The 16,902-nt window shown below is 53.7% G+C and overlaps 2 protein-coding genes across 7 annotated transcripts; both read right to left on the bottom strand.

Annotated features, from left to right (window-relative positions):
* Positions 1-74: 74 nt before the first annotated feature.
* LOC119708547 (extracellular serine/threonine protein kinase FAM20C-like) lies at positions 75-11,640 on the bottom strand. Of its 4 annotated transcripts, XM_038155061.1 has the most exons (11): positions 7,981-11,640; positions 6,649-7,008; positions 5,019-5,194; positions 4,854-4,932; positions 4,275-4,367; positions 3,974-4,089; positions 3,502-3,682; positions 3,277-3,386; positions 2,524-2,605; positions 2,353-2,412; positions 75-2,273 (listed from the first exon to the last, which is right to left on the bottom strand). In XM_038155061.1, exons 2-11 carry the CDS (start codon positions 6,948-6,950, stop codon positions 2,039-2,041), a joined length of 1,434 nt encoding a protein of 477 aa, XP_038010989.1. In that variant the 5' UTR covers positions 6,951-7,008; positions 7,981-11,640; the 3' UTR covers positions 75-2,038. The 4 variants fall into 4 exon arrangements, 3 of the variants coding, with proteins under 3 accessions (XP_038010989.1, XP_038010987.1, XP_038010988.1); XM_038155059.1 differs by lacking the exon at positions 7,981-11,640 and having other exon boundaries at positions 6,649-7,580; XM_038155060.1 differs by lacking the exon at positions 7,981-11,640 and having other exon boundaries at positions 2,065-2,273; positions 2,524-2,685; positions 6,649-7,580.
* A 152-nt stretch (positions 11,641-11,792) lies between these two features.
* Positions 11,793-15,967, bottom strand: DNAL4 (dynein axonemal light chain 4). 3 transcript variants are annotated; one of them, XM_038155062.1, is made up of 4 exons: positions 15,905-15,967; positions 14,623-14,834; positions 13,833-13,916; positions 11,793-12,962 (listed from the first exon to the last, which is right to left on the bottom strand). In XM_038155062.1, the coding sequence occupies exons 2-4, from the start codon at positions 14,692-14,694 to the stop codon at positions 12,798-12,800; spliced, it is 321 nt and encodes a 106-aa protein (XP_038010990.1). In that variant the 5' UTR covers positions 14,695-14,834; positions 15,905-15,967; the 3' UTR covers positions 11,793-12,797. The 3 variants fall into 3 exon arrangements, with proteins under 3 accessions (XP_038010990.1, XP_038010991.1, XP_038010992.1); XM_038155063.1 differs by having other exon boundaries at positions 15,717-15,936; XM_038155064.1 differs by lacking the exon at positions 15,905-15,967 and adding an exon at positions 15,717-15,867 and having other exon boundaries at positions 14,623-14,837.
* Between the last annotated feature and the right edge of the window lie 935 nt (positions 15,968-16,902).

The following is a 16,902-nucleotide window of genomic DNA, read 5'->3' as shown; positions in this document are numbered from 1 at the left end:
CCCCGGCCTTTGGGGACCTCTTCTTTATCAACGTCGTTATTGCTATTTATTATTATCACCGCCACAGGCATGTTCTTTTTATTTCATTTTCTTTTATTTTCATCATCTTGGGGGGACGATGAGAGCCTATCTGCACTCTGCTGCCCACCCGGACCTGGTCCCCAAACACCTCAGCCCTGGGGTTCCTATGCCGTGCCCAGCACGGGCAGCGGGCAGCCCACGCCGCCAGCCAAGGGCGTGGGTGATGCCAGCCCAAAATGGGAGCTCCCAGGTGCAGGGCTGCACCCCAGCCCCGTTTGGGCTTTTCTGGGGTGGCTGGTTTGCTGGTCCTGGTGGGGTGAGAAATCCCCGCACCCCACGCACCGCCCGTCACGGCCGAACCTATCCCTGGGGCGTGGGCAGCGCCGCTCGGCACCCGTGCGCCCACGCCGCCTCGACTGGGCGGGCGAGCTCTGCTGCTGCCCGGCCCGCCGGCCGCAGACAGCCCGCTGCCGGCGTTCTGCCCCGCGGGCGGCCGGGCAGGCTCGTCGGGGGCGTGTGAGCCAAACCGGGCTGCTCCCATGGGACCTTGAACAGAGCTTGTGCAAACTCACCAGGCTGAAAAAACCAGCCACCCCTCCACACCTCGCGTTTTAAATCTGACGGCGCCTCGGAAAAATAGTTGCCTGGGGAAGCTCAGGGAGTCAGGGCAACTGGTCACCTGTGTCTGGACGTGGTTGTTTAGACTATTTCTGTGGGCGGGAATGGTTCCCTGGCTTTGGATATGGGGCAAAAAGGTATTTATAGAAAGAGTTAAAAAAACTACGAAGCTGGCAGAAGGGAAGTAACCTATTGCAAAACAGCCCTGAAACCCTTTCCTCCCTGTGCTGGGCTTTGGGGCACAAGCCAGGGCAGTGGCAGGAGGACGTGCTGTCAGCATTGGGGGGGCACACCGCAACAAACCCCCAATTCAGCGTCCTCAGCCCTGTTGTGTAACGCAGACAGATCCTCTTTGTCTCCCTTTTCTTTTTTTTTTTCCCTTCCTTTTGAGCCCATTTTTTGTTCCAGCCAAAATATCTGCCTAGCTTTTCCAGCTCCATCTCCCACTGTGCCAGCTGCCCTTTTTCACCCTCTCCCGTGGCTTCTCATCCCTTTGCAAGTATCTGGCTGGGACAGAGGACATCTCCCCTCCCTAGTGGCACCTTTATCTCTGGCCATGCAGATGGCAATCCTGTGTCCCAACCTGGGTACGCCGGCAGTGGCTGTCACAATGGCACCTGCTCCAGCTGACGTAACCCTGCATGGATTAACCCCCCCGGGAGGCTCAGGGGATAAGCTGGGTGCTGAGCCACCAGGCACTAAGTAGGGTGCACAGCCCCAGGTCAATCCATCCCCTCCTCAGGAGCCACTTTTTTGGGTGTGAAGGGAGTCAGTGGCAGCTCCTGGGGGATTTGGGAAGATGTTCTCAGGGCAGTGGGGTTTGTCCTTGCTGCATCCCTGGTCCTGTGGAGGAGGTGGTGATGCCAGAGCCATAGGAGTTTTTGAGTGGGTGTGGGAAGACCGGGGCAAAGATAAATGGTGTGTAGCTGGGAACTTCTGCCTCGTTTTCCCCACAGCAGCAGTGGGGAGTCTCAGCTCTCTTTTTGGGGTCACCAGGGCATCACCGTGCTGGGGGTGGGGGTGGGGCAGAAGGGGTGGGGCCAGCTGTTCCAGTTTGGCAGTTCTTGCTGGGGAAAGGCAGGAAAAATTCCTACCCTTTCCTAAAAGGCTTTGGAGGGCTGACGTGACACATCCAGACATGCAAGGACAGGCCAGGGTAGGGAAAGCAGCCTTGGTGGGGAAGATCACAGCTCGTGTCTTCTCCACTAGGCCAACCTTTTTATTTAAATTCCCTCCCTGTCCCACCTATCCTTACAACCTGCTTTCCTGGTTCATCACGCCACCAGCTCTGGCACTACCAAAAGCTGATGCTACGCAGAATCAGAGCTGCACATCAATCCCCACATCACCCTTAGCAGCACACCAAAACTGCCCAGTCCAGCAGGGTACCCAGCCCCCATCACACCCACGACCCCACATCATCCACCAGCACCTTTTCCTGGTGGGCTGCCCTGGCCAGGCAGCGTCCCACCGCCACCAGGACCTTTCCCAGGCGCCGGTCCAGTGCCTGCAGATGGGGCTCAGCCAGGACGGGGGCCAGCGGATCTGTGGCCAGCGCCTCCCGCAGCACGTCACTCAGGCGGTAGGGCTGGGTGGCCAGCAGCTGCAGCCGCAGGTAAGTTGACTTCTTGATGCTGCCAGAGATGAGGAGGGAGAGGTCTCAACAGGAGGAGCCTCTCCCCAGCAGCGTATCCGGGGTGGGGGCTCCCTTACCTGCAGCATTGCTGGAGAGGGGCCAGGATGGACAGTTCATCGCGTGAGTGCGTGCCGAAGCTGGGGATGGGGAGAAGTCCATAAGGATGCATCAAGGTGGCATTTCGGCAAGACTGGAGGTCTCCCCCCACCCCTTTGCTGTGATTGCTCCTCCCTACTCCCCAGCTTTACCCGCGACCGTTGTCCAGGTGGAGCAGGAAAGTGTCATTCCCAAATTTCTCAAAGGTCTCATAGTGGTGCCGGTCCATGTTGCCTGTGGCAGGCCAACAAATTTGGCATCAGGCTGTGGGCTGGAAGATGGGAGCATAGACACGGAGCACTCTTCTGGTGAGACTGAAACCCAGAGCCCAGGGAAAAGGGTTGGAGGCACCTCTAACTTGTCCATCTGGTGGCCATGGCCGTGCAGGGGAACTGAGCAGAGACCCTACGGGCTCCCCTTCTCATCCCAGCAGGCACACAGAGGGACAACAGTGGCAAATGGAGCAGAAGTAATGGCAAAGGCATGGCTGGGTGGTCAGGAATGAGGAGATGGGAAACTCTTACAGTCAGATGCTGGTGAGGGGACAGCACAGGGAGGAAGAAGTGGCCCAGGGACAGGAGAGGCAGCAAGAGCCCTGGGCAGCATCATCTCCACCTCTGGCTCTGCAGGGGCTGCAGGCAAGAGCACGCTGGAAGGTGCTTCCCATGTCCAAGGTATTCAGATGGGATCTCCCTGGAATCTCTTGACCTTCAACTTCTGCCTGGGAAATGCCCTAGTGGCACAGGCCTGTGCTCTCATTGTGAGTGAGACTGGCTCACTGCATCCTGAACAACAGTTTGGCCAACAAGTCTCACACAGCATAGTACCACGGGACATGGAGCCATTTGGGCCTCTAGGTCCTGAGAAACCTCCACAGCCCTCGGCACAGGCACGGAGGGGCTCACCCATGAGGAAATCGAGGATTGCCATGTCGATGAGGTCGAGGAGGCGATGGCCCCTGTCGTAAGGCGGCGTCTCTCGCACCTGAGCGCAGTAGTTGGGGTTCAGCTCCCACCTGGTGGCAGAGGCCGGGGAGGGCAATGGGGCCATGAGAGTGGCTGCGGAGAAGCCCCCTCCCATCCCATGGCTCTTCTGGCCCATGTCCCCACACCCCCCATGCCCTGTCTCACTCAGCCTTCTTGCTCTTGTGGTAGGAGCGGCGCCAGGGGCTGCGCCAGGAGTGGCGCTTGGCCAGGGTCTTGTCAGGGAGCAGGGCAGCCATGGAGCCCTCCAGCCGGTCCGGTTTGCCGCAGAGGGCGTGCTCGGTGGAGCAGTAGTAGGAGCACTCCCCGTAGAAGCAGACGTTACCCGCTGGCCAGGTGACAAAACAAAGGTTGACAAAGAGAAGGAAGGCACCCCCAGGCAGAGCGGTCCAGCAAAGAGCCAGGGAAGGATGCTGCAGGGACTCTGGCCATGTGCCACCAGCAAAGCAATGGCAAGGAAGGCTGTGAGGAGCAAAGGCCTGTGGCAGGGTACCCGTGGGAGCTGGAACAGTCCCCAGTGGGATAGTCTGTCTGAGTGTGGGGGGAGCCAGGGCAGCAGCAGCCAGCAGCAGGGGAGCTCCATCCAGGTGGCCACAGAATGGAGAGCATGAAAGTTCACCTGGGGAGATGAAGAAAGTCTTGGCCAGTTTCTTGTCTGTGGTGATATCCTGAATTTCCTTTGTTATGTTGACCAAACGGCCAGAAACTGGGGGGATTCGCCGGAAATCCAGGATCCTGAAACACAGAACTTGGAACTATTTCTCACTGACTTCAGCTGGTTTAATAACAGCGGGTTATCAAAACTGACAGGAAACACAACCTCCCTCACAACCAAGGAGCAAGAGGTGGGATGAAGGAGGAGTTTCCCTGGTGCTTTCCCAGTATGGGAGGGCAGGCTTGGGTGCAAAGCTTATGCTCACCTGTCCAGGTGGAAGGCTGCAATCTCTGCATTGTGCCGCTCAAAGTCTGAGAAGTAGAAGAAATCAATGGGGGTCTCCTGGTCCCGGGTCTGCCTGGAAGGAGAGGGGACAGTGGGGGCAATCATCATGGCTGGGGTCACGCCAAGCATGGGATTAGTTCCTAACCACCATTCACCTTGTGTTCCCTTGTGACACTGGAGACACAGCCAAACCCAGTCTCCTCAAGTCACTTCCTGATGGGTGGGTGGCTCCAAGCCCCCTCCAGGCTCCCAGCTCAAGGGGTGGGGAAGCCCTCATGGACTGGAGGCTCCTGGATGATCCTCATGGACCACCTTCTTCTTTCCACCACTGGAGGTCACTACCCCATCACAAGCTGCATCCAGTTCCCAGCAAGCACCGCCAGGGAAGGCAAGGGAAACGGGATCATTCTGCTCGCCTCAGTTTTCGGATGGAGGTGCTGAAGCGAGGCAGCACATGAAGCATTTCTCCATTTCTCCCTCCATGATCCCCTCTGGCCACTTCTTGCTACCTAGCAGGACCGTGTGGGTGAGGTATAGGGTTGTCCCGGACTCTACTCACTTCATGGGCTTGAAGAGGGCCTGCCCGTAGTTCGGGAATGTCATGATGAGCTTGAGCTGGGTCCCACCGGACTTCTGGACTGAAAGGAGGCACATGGGGATGAGGGAGGCAGGCAGCAGGCAGCGGGGCAGGGTGTGGGCAGGGGTACAGGCAGGGAGGTGGTACCCGAGCTGACGATCCTCTGCGTGGCCAAATCCCGGAGGAGCGTGGGCAACAAGGGGTCCTGGCGGGGGTACAGCTCATAGCGGTTGATGCCGACGTGGAATTTGAGCCAGGGGGGGTAGGTGTCATAAGCCGTCTTCCCTGTCGGGAGGAGCGTCTCGGCTTTACTGCTGCTGACCCTGCAGCCCAACAGCCACCACCACCCCAACAACAATGACAGCTTTTAGTTGGGACAGGATGAGTCCCGTGTCCCCGGACCCTTCCTGGGAGCCAGTGCCTGGAGGGTGAGGTGGGGAGAAAGGCCAGAGCAAGCCCTGGATTTGTTCCAGGTTTTGTGGTGGCAGAACTCCCTCCCCCATATGGCCTCCATGGGGCTCTTGGCACCTGGTAAATCCCACCCAAAGTTGGTGGCCAGGAAGACCCACCAGCATGGCTGGATTGGACACAGTGTCCTCCCTCCATCCCCCATGGAAAATCCCTGGGTTGATCCTGTTTCTCTCATCCATGCATTTATTGCCCTGCTGGAACAGATCATCTCACTGTTTTTCCCTAAGAGATTGGCTCCCAGGAGTACAGTCTGCTACACTCCTCTGTGTGCTTACTGGGGACACGTGTGTGTACACTGAACAAGGGTGGAGAAGCATGGGCTTCCCAGCCATCCCCAGCACTGACCTGAACTCCCATCCTCAACAGCCCATTCCCCTTGGGTGAGTTTCCTCAGGGGGATAAGTTTGAGTTAGCACTATCCCTGCCTCTATGGATCCCTCAAATTTGCAGTGTGCTGGCATTGAAGGGAGCCCCTGGGGGTATCTGCCCCACCTCTGTGCTAGCACACACTGGCACTGCAATGGGACAGTTAGCCCAAGGCATCTATAACCCAAACCCATGTCTCTCTCTAGGGAAACACAGACTGTGCATTGATTTCATCAAACCAGACCCAAGGTGGTCCTCAGAGATAAGGCAAATGCTCATTTGTGGAAACTAGCTCTTAGGCCAGCTTTTATTCTCTCCCAGTTCTAGCAGGCACCACTTTTGGAAGGTGTGCTTTCTGCAAGGAAGGTGCTATGTGTTACAATGCTAAAGCTTTTAATATCTTGCCTTCTAATTAGAGGTTAGTAGTCCAAAGATAAAAATAGACAGCTGTCAGCAGTGAGCTCACCATACGGCCGAGCCTAACAAGGTCAGGCAATATCCTGCAAAATGCAGGACAGGAATGGTCTCATGGTTAGAGGTAACCTAAATTGCAAGCTTTGCATCTCCAACATACCGAGAGAGGGGGATAAAACTGGTTAGAAATCTGGAGTGGGGACTTCCTCATATACAGAGAGAGATACTAAGGGCTAGTCTGCATTGGGGAAGGGAAGGAGCTGAGGAGATCACCTAATATCTGTAATACAATGAATAATTCAAGAGTCTCCTTTAGCTTTGCTGTGTGCTACAAGCTTATGGGGAGCAGCCCAAAAATTCAGGGCTAGGAGAGGATTTGAGATATGAGAAGAGCATGCTCAGTAATGGGGGCCCCTCTAGGGTAGGATGCTGATCTACAGAAGGGACCTATGTTTGGTCCCTGCTGCTTGTTCCCTGAAACCCACATATCCCCCAAATGCAAGCTAGGGTTGAGCTTGCTCCTCACCATTCGTCACTCCCACTGCTGTGCAGGCTGAACTTCTCCATGGGGTTGACGATAAACAGCTTGTCTTTCTCTGTCACCTCTGGGACGGGGATGTTGTAAAGAGGATGCTCAAAAAGTGCTGCCAGCTTTGATCCTTTGGTCCACCCTGCATTTGCCTCTTCATGCTGCTGTTGGAACCCTGGCTCTCCAGCCCTTAAGTGCAGCCCCACTCTCTCTGGCTGGGAACTTTTCTCCAAGGAGCCGTTGCTTCCACTGAAATCCTGAAGGATTCGCAGGCTCAGCTTTTTGAGGCCAGCCAGCATGGGGCTGCCTGACGGGACACCCGCAGATTTTGATGCTTTAGTATTGCAGCCGCAGGACCTGTGGGTTGTGGGGAGAGCAAAATCCATCACCATGTGCACGAGAAGGGCCAAGAACAGAAGAAAGAGAAAGCTGATTTTAAGTTTCCTCTGGAACAGCGTTTGCAGCCGCCGCCACCGCATTCTTCCTCACACAAAACACCCAGCAAGGGATGGGCACGAACACAGGGTTAAAAACGTTGGTGTGGCTGCAGCCTCTGTGCAAAAATAGGAGAGAGTTTTCCTGGATTTAGAGCATCACAGCAAAAGACCAACTGGTGCATGGGAAGAGTGGCAGGAAAGATCTGTCACCACGGCACCTCACAGTGTGACACCACCAGGATGAGACAGGAGGTTGTGGCAGGGTTTATCAGTGCTGATAAGGGTGGAGCTGGCACTGCCAAGGTTAGAGTGAACGGGGCAAGTTCCAAATCAATAGCTGCAATGCTGGCTCAGGGACAGCAATGGCTGCAGACGACTCCCCACTGTCCTGTCTTTCTGTGCTGTCACCTGCACAGGGCTGCACAACATTTCTTTGAATACAGGGCATTAAAATGGCTCTGCCCCTCTGCAGCACACACCCTGCCAAGCACTGTGTAGTCCCATTCCCCATGTTCATCATAGCTGCACTCTCAGAATCCAGAATTTTTTCCCCATTGCTCGGCCGTATCAATTTTATCACCCTCCCGCATCCATTGAAAATCAGTTGTACTCAAGCCCCCTTTCAAAAATCACTAAAACTGGATAAAATGGAGGGTATGTGAGTATCAACATTGCTGTAAGGGGAAATGCTGGGCTGGCAGCATAAGGAAGGGCTGCCAGGCAGGTGAGTTTCAGGGCCAAGGATGTTCCCAAGGGCCTCTAAAGCAGGTAGAAGCAGGACTGGGGATACTACCTTGGGCATTGGCACAGAGGGGCAGTGGGACCCACGAAGTGCTGAGGAGGACTGGCAGCTCGTGGAAGGGAAGAGCATTTCTTTTTACAAGAAACTCACCTTTGCAGAGACACCCAGGGACACAGAGCTGGGATGCTTGCACAAAAATAGTTCGTGACTTGTAGGGATGGAGCTTTGTACTTGATAAGGGACAGACAAGCACGGGACCACCTGAAATAAGTCTGGGGGCTGTGGTACAGTCTGGCACAATGTTTATTTTCTCTTTGCTCTTCCAAAGGATGCAGAAGGCATGTGAAATCCCATACATCACGTAGTTCTTCCTTGTCAAGAGATGCACCAGCAGCCAGCTTGGAAATGCTCGCTCCCAGCCAGGGAGGGGTGTGACGATCCGCGGGCCGGAGGGGCTATTCTGGAGACCCCCTCCTCTGCCGCCATCCGTGCGCCGCCCCCTCCGCGCCGTCCTGTGCCGGCTCCTTCCGTGCGTGTCGCGGTCCCCTCCCAGGCGGCGCGCGGAACGCGCTGTCCCCGCTGTTCTTGGCTCGCGGGTCCCACGGCGCGACAGTTGCCTGGAAACCGCCTCCGGCTGACACCATCGCCGGCCCAGATCCAGCCGGCCCCGCGTTCCCGAGCCTTCTGCTCGCAAGATGGCCGAGGAGAGCCGGGGCAAGCGAGGAGGAGGAGAGCTTCCCAGCCCGGCTGGCGAGCTCGAAGCCCCGCAGAAGGAGCTGGTGGAGGGGAGCAGATGGCTTCCCTGGGTGGAGGAACACGGCGTCTTGCTCCGGGAAGTTCGCTGAATTCAGTCCGGACACGCGTTTCAGACAGAAGGCCCCTAGGAGGGGCTGTAGCTGGAACATTAGGTCACGGCTCAGAAAAAAAGCGACCGACCAAGCAAAACACCAGCTCCGTGTGCTAACTGATCGCAGCAAAGGAGCTGGGCTCGGCGCCCGGAGCCGGGCCACAGGTTCCATTAATCCAGAGCCAGCCCTCAAGAGAAGGAGACCTCATTCCAGTGCCCCAAACCAGCTCCAAATTGGGCTGGAGGAGATAGAAACGTCCTTCTCATGTCCTGGAGTCAGATGAGCACAGGGACCCTATGGGCTGAAGCTACCCTACTGACTGTTAGTCCCATTCCCAGATAATGAAACTTGCAATCCTACCCCCTCACCCTGATTTAGCATCCCATTCCAAAGCAAAGGCGGGGGGTTTAGGTGAGGCATTTGCCACCCTAAGCACTCAATGCTGGCATTAATATTAACCAAAAGATTTTTCAGCGAGTCAGACGTGAGCCTGCAGCAACAGAGAAGGGCTGGAGACCTTCAAAGTCTGCCCTGATCACCTGACTTGTTGCCATGACATCATCATAGAGACAGGGCTGAATTTGCACCTCTTTCTTCTCATCTCCCCCCTCCAGCTCTTCCTCCATCTTCCCAGCAGGTTCAAGTCACCCTTGGGGCGGAGGAGGAGCCCTACATCCGAGGACATTTTTACTGCTGGCTCCAAATCAGGACTCATCAGCAGCTGATAATGATGTTCCCATCTCCCCTCAGCAGGGAGGGATGAAGTCATGAGGCACAGCCTCTGAGCCACTATCACAGCTTTAGGAGACGGGTGGATAGAAAGAGTCATTTTGGCTGCCACCCATCCATCACCCTGCGTTTTTCATCTAATTTTCTACATCTGACTCAGCCTGATGCTTTGACAGGTAATGGCAGCAATATGCAGGAGGGCAAGAAATGAGAGGGAAACAATAGCAAGCAAACTGTTGCAAACTTTCCCAGCTTTCCACTGAAAATCCATAAGGAAAAATCCTCCAGCAACTGAGAGCAGTTCTATAGTAAAAAGTAGAGAGGCCTTAGAGGCTCCAAAGCCTCAGAGAATCATAGTTTGGGTTGGAAGGGACCTTTAGGGGTCACTCAGTCCAATGTCCTTGCAATGACCAAGGGCACCTTGAACTAGATTGTATTGCTTAGAGCCTCATCTAACCTACCCCTGAATGCTTCCAGGGGTTGGGCACCCACCACCTCTCTAGACAACCTGTTCCAGTGTTTCACCACCCCCATTCTAAAAGACTTCTTCCCTTCCCTTATATCTGATCTAGAACAAACCTCTTTTAGTTTAAAACCTCTAACCCTTGTCCTATCACAACAGGCCCTGCCAAAAAGTCCCTCTCCAGCTTTCCTGTTGACGTCCTTTAGGTACTGGTGTAAGGTCTCTCCAGAGCCTTCTCTTCTCCAGGCTGAAGAACTCCAACCCTCTCAGCCTGTCTTCATCGCAAAGGTGCTTCAGCCCTCTGATCACCTTCGTGGCCTCCTTTGGACTGGATCCAGCAGGTTCATCAGCCACAGAGGGATCTCTTGTGGGAAAACACAGGACAAGGTTCCACCTCTGATCCATAAACCTTACTCCTCTTAAAATTACAGATACGCCCAAAGATGTTCCAGCTCCATGGCAAAAGTAGGGTGAAAGTCTTTTTTCTAACGCTCAGGAGCCAGCAAAGCATGGCTCAACTTGCAACAGGCAGGACAATGGATTTGATTGAACACTTGCCTCAGGGCAGGGGCTCTGACACACAGCCACATTTTGGGAGGCTGAGGCTTGTGCTTTCAGGTACAATGCCAATGACAGGAATACAAACCAGCTAACAAGGGTTTGCCTCAAGGTAACTTCCTGTAGAAAAGCTGTTACCCTTGTGAATAAAAATAGCCTGCCACTCTCCCGTGAGCCACCTTGCACTTACCTGGAGAGAATGGCAGTGCGGGAGCTGACTTGCTGCACATTCACACCCAGCTCACCTCAATCTGTTTGCACACTCAGGCTTTGAGAAGGCTGGGGAGCACTCACCCTTCCCTTGTTGCCAATGAGGTCATGGAGACATCAGCTTTGATCAGCTGGTGGCCAAGAAGATAAACAGGCAGCAAGTCCAAGAGACTGTGTGCTGATGTCAGCAGCTCCCTGTGGTCATCTGCAGGTCACCTCGACCCCGCAGAGATGCCCATGACCAGCGTGCCTGTGCATATGCACAGAGCAGTTAATTATTCATTAGTGTGAAAGAGGGACAATTAAAGTGACCGTGGTATGGCTGAAGGGATCATCCCACTCCAGCCTGGGGCATTTCAAAGACTTTACCTCTTGCTCTGAATTTAGAAGAGACAGAAAGTTGCAGAAGAGGAAATAATCTTTTTCACCTGCCAGCTGTAGAAAATGTTGTCAATAGCACTATCTTCACATAAAGGCAGCCAGCTGGAGGGACACAGAGCAACTGCACGATGAGACAGCTCAGAGGATTTGGGCTCTTCTACACAGCACAGCGATCCCGATCATGGGGCAGGAATCAGGTAGGTACCAACCTACCCTGGCCCCGCCAAGCACAGATGGTCCAAATTTGAAATAATTTTTAGATGTCTTCATATGACTCCAACTCCTGGCTCCATGACACAATGAAATTGAGAAAGACCATCTCTAGCGTAACATTTGAGGTTCAGAAAAAGGAACAAAAGGAATTGTAAGACCAGGTTGATCCACCACAGAGAGATCCTTCAGACTGGACTAGAGGTGTCTGCTAGCAACATTCTCAGAGGAAATCTGAAAATTAAGGAAGCTACAAATATGAGACTCCAACACACTGGTGTTGAGCAGCAGACTGGTGAGGCAGCAGACATTACTGTTACATTTCCTCACTGCTACTGCTAAGACAGCTGCCTGTCAAACAGGACAGAGGGACAGCACCATGGGCCTGGCAACCCTCCTCACCACCGTGGCTTGCACTGGTAAAAGGAACTGAACAGGGAGGATGAGAGTCACACAGGAAACCAGCAGGATGGAACTTTGTCACTGGCCTCTGCCTGTGCTACACCATGGCTTACTTATTTCCATGTTTCTTGAACTACTTTGCCTACATAAACACACGCAAAGACATTTTACTAAACTTTTATTGTAAAAACACAGTTCCCCATGTTTTATAAATAGGCCATACATGTAACATAGTTACACTCATTCGATCCTCCAACACCAACAGCTTTAAAAAATGAAACGGGCTAAAAGAATGCAAGTCCAGAAAGACATTAGGTTTCTGATGACCAAGTTATATTTCACATGGAGCCTCCTTTCTCTGTCAGCCTCCAAACAAGATGCTGAAAGTACACAGCACTTGCAACACCCCCAGGAACTGACAGGGAGGCATTTGAGCCTTAAAAAGAGCTCTCACCCACTCCTCAGGCATCGTCAGCCGCCTGTGTTTTCATGCTGTCTCAGTATGCTGTGGGTGAGAAAGGAGGGGGCAGTTTGCATAGCAACCTCCTACACCCAGGCAGCTCAGCTGTTGTACCCTCCCAAAACAGCAGGGAAGGGCAAGCTGGGACTGCTTCCCTGTGGCTCACACCTCCACAGACAGCCTGAAGGGAGACCCTCGGTGCTGTCAGGTCTGCACAGACATCTTAGAAGAAAGGAAGAATGTGTAAGCAGCATCCAGAGAGGGGAAAGACAGGTGCTGGTCAGAGCCATACTGCATGGTAGCAGAAAAAGCAAAGCGAGGAAAGCTATGTGGAATAAAGGGCAGTTAAGAAAAACCATGGGGCTAGAGAGCACCTTCTTGCTTTCGCTTTCCCCTGCTAGCGCTGCTGTTCAGTGTGTTGTGAGATTACCTATTCCTCACTTCCCTCCTGCTCCAGCTCAAACACCAAGGAAAGAGCCACAGACAGATGAGAAATCCCACAAGCAAGGACAGGACAGTTTAGCAAGTTTATACACACACAAATGCACCAACTTTATGTATCCCACAGAACTGTTACGTCAGTATGAAAAAAAGAAATCTTGACATTTAAGTATTAAAAATAAAGCCCCACCTCCAGATCATACAAAACTTGTCAAAAGCAGGAAGAAATCTCTTGTATTCAGCAAGTCTGGGACCCGGACAGGGGTCAGGAGCACTTCCAGACACACACAGCCAGGCTGCCACCAAAGAACATGTACAGCAGGTTCTTCACCTCGTGGGTAATCTCAAAGCCAAAACCTTCCCCAATCACCACATGCCAGGAGGACCCAAATTTCTTGTCCATCGTCTCTTTGATCATCTTGGCAGCGCTCTGGAGAACATTAAGGAAGACAGCATAGGGTAAGACAAAGCAACCAGAGAGGCTTTAAGCAAACATCCCCCTAATGTTCTCCTCCCTTTAAGACTACTCAAGCCATGGGCAACAGGTATAGCAGCTGCACCGCAGGAATTGGGAGCTCCCTAGGTATAAACCCAAGGGTAGAACTGGTCTCAGCAGCCTGCAGCCCAGCAGCTAGAACTGCATCACTTCTGTAGTTCACACAGTCTGAAGCAAGAGCTCTGCTTTGGATGCTGCTGGAGTTATAATGGTTGCAGTGACCATGAGAGCAGATTCAGGTCACTAAGCTGCAGCTATTTTTACAGGAGTCCATTTTTTTTTCTTCAGCTAATTACCAAAACACTGAAAGTAGGCTGAGTTTTAAAAGGCTTGCTTCTCCCAGATCACACCCTGCTTGATCCTAAAAAAGGCAAGAGGAAAATTCTTCAGTGACAGGCGGTACCCTGCCCATGAAGCAAGGTATGTTTTCCCTTGATCGTTGGTCCTAAAGCCAAGAGGGAATACTTAACAGACTTTCATCCCCAAAACGAGAGACTCCAAGCAGTTCAGAACCAAGCCCTAAGACACAAGGCATTTTATGAACAGAGTGGAAGCAAGTCTCAGAAGGCAAGATAAGCAAGGAGGTATGTTCTGGGAGCCAGCACCACTACTAATCTCTGCAAAGTCCTATTATAGATCTTGCAGACCAAGGGAACCGAATCAGAGCCAAGCTCTTTGCCTCCTTCCACCCTAGCTCAGTGCAGAGAGTAACAGGATGTCAGGACCTGACTCTGCTCTGCCCCACACCCTTATCCCTGCTGCTGCAGCATCAGCAGGGTGCCCGTTTTGGGAGGTGGCTGGTACCTCATTGTTGGTGGCATGCTTCTCACAGGCTGTGACGCACAGCTCCATGGTCTCCACGCGCATCTCCTCCGGCATGTCCGAGTGCTGCAAAGGGCAATCAGACAGGACAACTAAGCAGAAAAATAAGAGCTGCACACATGACAACAGTAAGCTGCTCTCACTTCTGCACTGGCTCTACCGGGGGCTTCGATGTAGTAAATCTGAAAAGGCTTATTGCACTGTAAGTGAAGCATTCCTCCAGCCAATGAGGAATTCTTCCCTACCCACATGAAAACCAGCACTGCGTAAGCACAGCTTAAAGGAGGAAATCGAGACATTTGCTAGTTTTTCTGCTGTAAGATAAAGGGGAAGCACACTAACACTGTTGCCACCACAGTCCTTAATTATTGCTATATGAGTATCAAAGAAATCTAAACTAAACAGCCTTTTCTTCTGCTGCTGGCTGTCTGGCTGGCTAGCAAGATCTTTTGCTGCAGCTTCTCCAGGACAAAAAGCAAGCTGCATCCAAAACACAAGAGAGGGCTCCAAAGGCAGCGTGCTCTCAATCTGTTTGATGGATCGCTTTGCCCCAGGCTTCCTCTGGCTGTCATGGGGAACACCGGAGCGATTAGATTTCCCCAGGAGAGGTCAAGGACAGGGAGAAAGCAGCAGTGACAACCAAGATCTCTCCACAGGACCGGCAGTACACATGTTCTCACAGTAGCTACACAGCAGGAGAAAGACAGTCAGAACGAAGGCAGATTTTCAGATCTCTGACATTGGTAAGTGTGTAATCCATCTCCCTCCATACCCTAATCAGAGGAAAACTGTGAAGCCTTTTATAATCAGCCTCGTCCTTTTTTTCCTCCTCAGTTTCTTCCATGGTCCTTCCACAGAGACTCCAGGAAGGGGCAGAGGGACTACCTGGAGTTCAGCAAAGTGCTGCAGCACAGCCAGCTAAGAGGAACAGGGCTCTGTGTTCCTCTCTTCAGCAGGAGGAGTCGCTTCTTGGCCTAGAGGACACTGCTTCAACAAAAACAAACACGGGCAAGAGACAGATGGCTTTCAATTAAAACAAAAGGCAAATGAAACTGTTACGAGACTATCATGCTATCTCACCACTTGCCATTTCCTCAACAGCAACTTCACACTCCCCTGAGAGTCTTAGCTTATGGACCATTAATGCAAACAAATTATTAAACCATATCTTTTTCCATAAGTGAGGAGCACAGCACTTCCCAGAAGCACCAGTGGAGCTTGAGGGAAGAGCTGAGCCAAAGTACAGCTTTCAGGAGAGGACAAGAGAACAATATATCAGCTGCTACCACTCTTGATTAATTCCAAAAGGGTTTTCCCAGGACACTATTATCTGCAATAGTTTCAAACTGCACATGACAAGAGAAGGGTAGGAGTATTTTAGGCACAGAATCTGCGTACTCGTCTGGACAGAAATGTTTAACAGGAACATCTTGGTCTCGTTTGTGCACTTGCTCCTCAGATCCCCGAGCGTTTGTCAGCTGGGGAGAGCCATATGGGGAAACTCTGGACGTGCCTCAGGGCCTCATTTCCAGCCTGCCTCTACCGGGGCATCGCAGAGGCACGGCACTGACCGAGAGATTCAGAGCATTTCTCCGCCGTCCTCCCTCTGATTCCTTCCCCCACAACAAAACATCTTCCTCTCCTACACAGGGGAGCAAGGGTGAGCTGATATTAAAAGGAAAACGAAACCAACACGGTGCCAGGCGACACACCAATCATGTATGCCACGAACACAGCGCTGTTGGCTAAAGCACCGAGTCAGACCACCAACCGTCTCACGGGGGCCGTGGGACCCAAACCACGACCTCCGCAGGACAGAACCCCCGCCCGGCCGGCGCCATCCCCGGGAGCCACTTCAATACCCACCCCCAGCCCGGGGCGTGCCCGCGGCCACTGCCCGAGGGCGTGAGGCAGCGGAACGCGGCCCGAGCGGACCGCACACCCGAAGCGGCCCCGCCGCGCCGGTCCGCCGCCTCGTCCCCGCGGAGGAAGAGCTCGGCCGGCGGCACCGAGCGGCACCGAGCGGTACCGAGGAGCTGCGGGCGCGGCCTCACCTGCGCGACCGCCGCGGCCCAGCGCCGTTGCTAAGGAAGGGCCGCGTTTGTCATAGCAACCGGCGCGGGAAGTCCCGCCCCCCGATCCCCATTGGACGGGACGCGCCTCTCGGCGCGTCTGATTGGCTGGCTCCCTGGCGGCCGCCGCGCGGGGCCTTGGGGCGCTGGCGGCAGTGGGGTGGCCGCGGAGCGCCTGTGCTGCGCCGCGCCCCTCGGCCCCCCGGCCGGCCTCTGACGGCTTCCTGTTTTTCTGACTTAAAACGCCTTAGGGGCCTAGTTCTAGGTGGTTTTTATTTTAAAAACAAAAGGATGAATATAAGAACAAGGGGCGATTTGGGGCAATTTTGGTTGTTTTTTTGTTTTTTAATCGCAGACTCAGGTTAGAAAAGCCCTCTGAGATCATGGAGTCCATCCTGTGACCGAGCTCCGCCATGTCACCACACCGTGGCACTGAGTGCCGCGTCCAGGCTCTCCTCAAACACCTCCAGCGACGGAGCCTCCACCACCTGCCTGGGCAGACCGTTCCCATGTCTAATCACTTTCTGTGAAAAAAATTCCTGCTCATGTCCAGCCTGAACCTCCCTGGTGCAGCTTAAGACTGTGTCCTCTTGTCCTGTCTAGCTGTCTGGGAGAAGAGGCTGACCCCCACTTGGCCACAGCCTCCCTTCATGGAACTGGGGAGTGATCAGGTGCCTGAGCCTCCCCCTCTCCAGGCTGAGCAATCCCAGCTTCCTCAGCCGCTCCTCACAGGATTTGTGCTCCAGACCCTTCGCCAGCTCTCCTGCCCTTCTCTGGGCATGCCCCGGCACCTCAATGTCCTTCCTGAGCTGGGGGTTCCGGAGCTGGACACAGTTCTCGTTGTGTGGGAGAGGCGACAGCTCATGTTTGCATGTCAACAGGAGTGTAAAGAAGGAGAAAGTGATGCTGTGGGGATGAATCATGACTTTGCAAACAGCTCCTATAGCACCAGCCTGCATCCCCACAGAGAAAATTGCCTT

Source organism: Motacilla alba, chromosome 1A, assembly GCF_015832195.1.
Source record: "Motacilla alba alba isolate MOTALB_02 chromosome 1A, Motacilla_alba_V1.0_pri, whole genome shotgun sequence".
In the NCBI taxonomy this organism is placed as follows: domain Eukaryota; kingdom Metazoa; phylum Chordata; class Aves; order Passeriformes; family Motacillidae; genus Motacilla; species Motacilla alba.
Note: the sequence above shows the minus strand (reverse complement) of the source record. Positions and strands in the feature narration are given on the sequence as shown.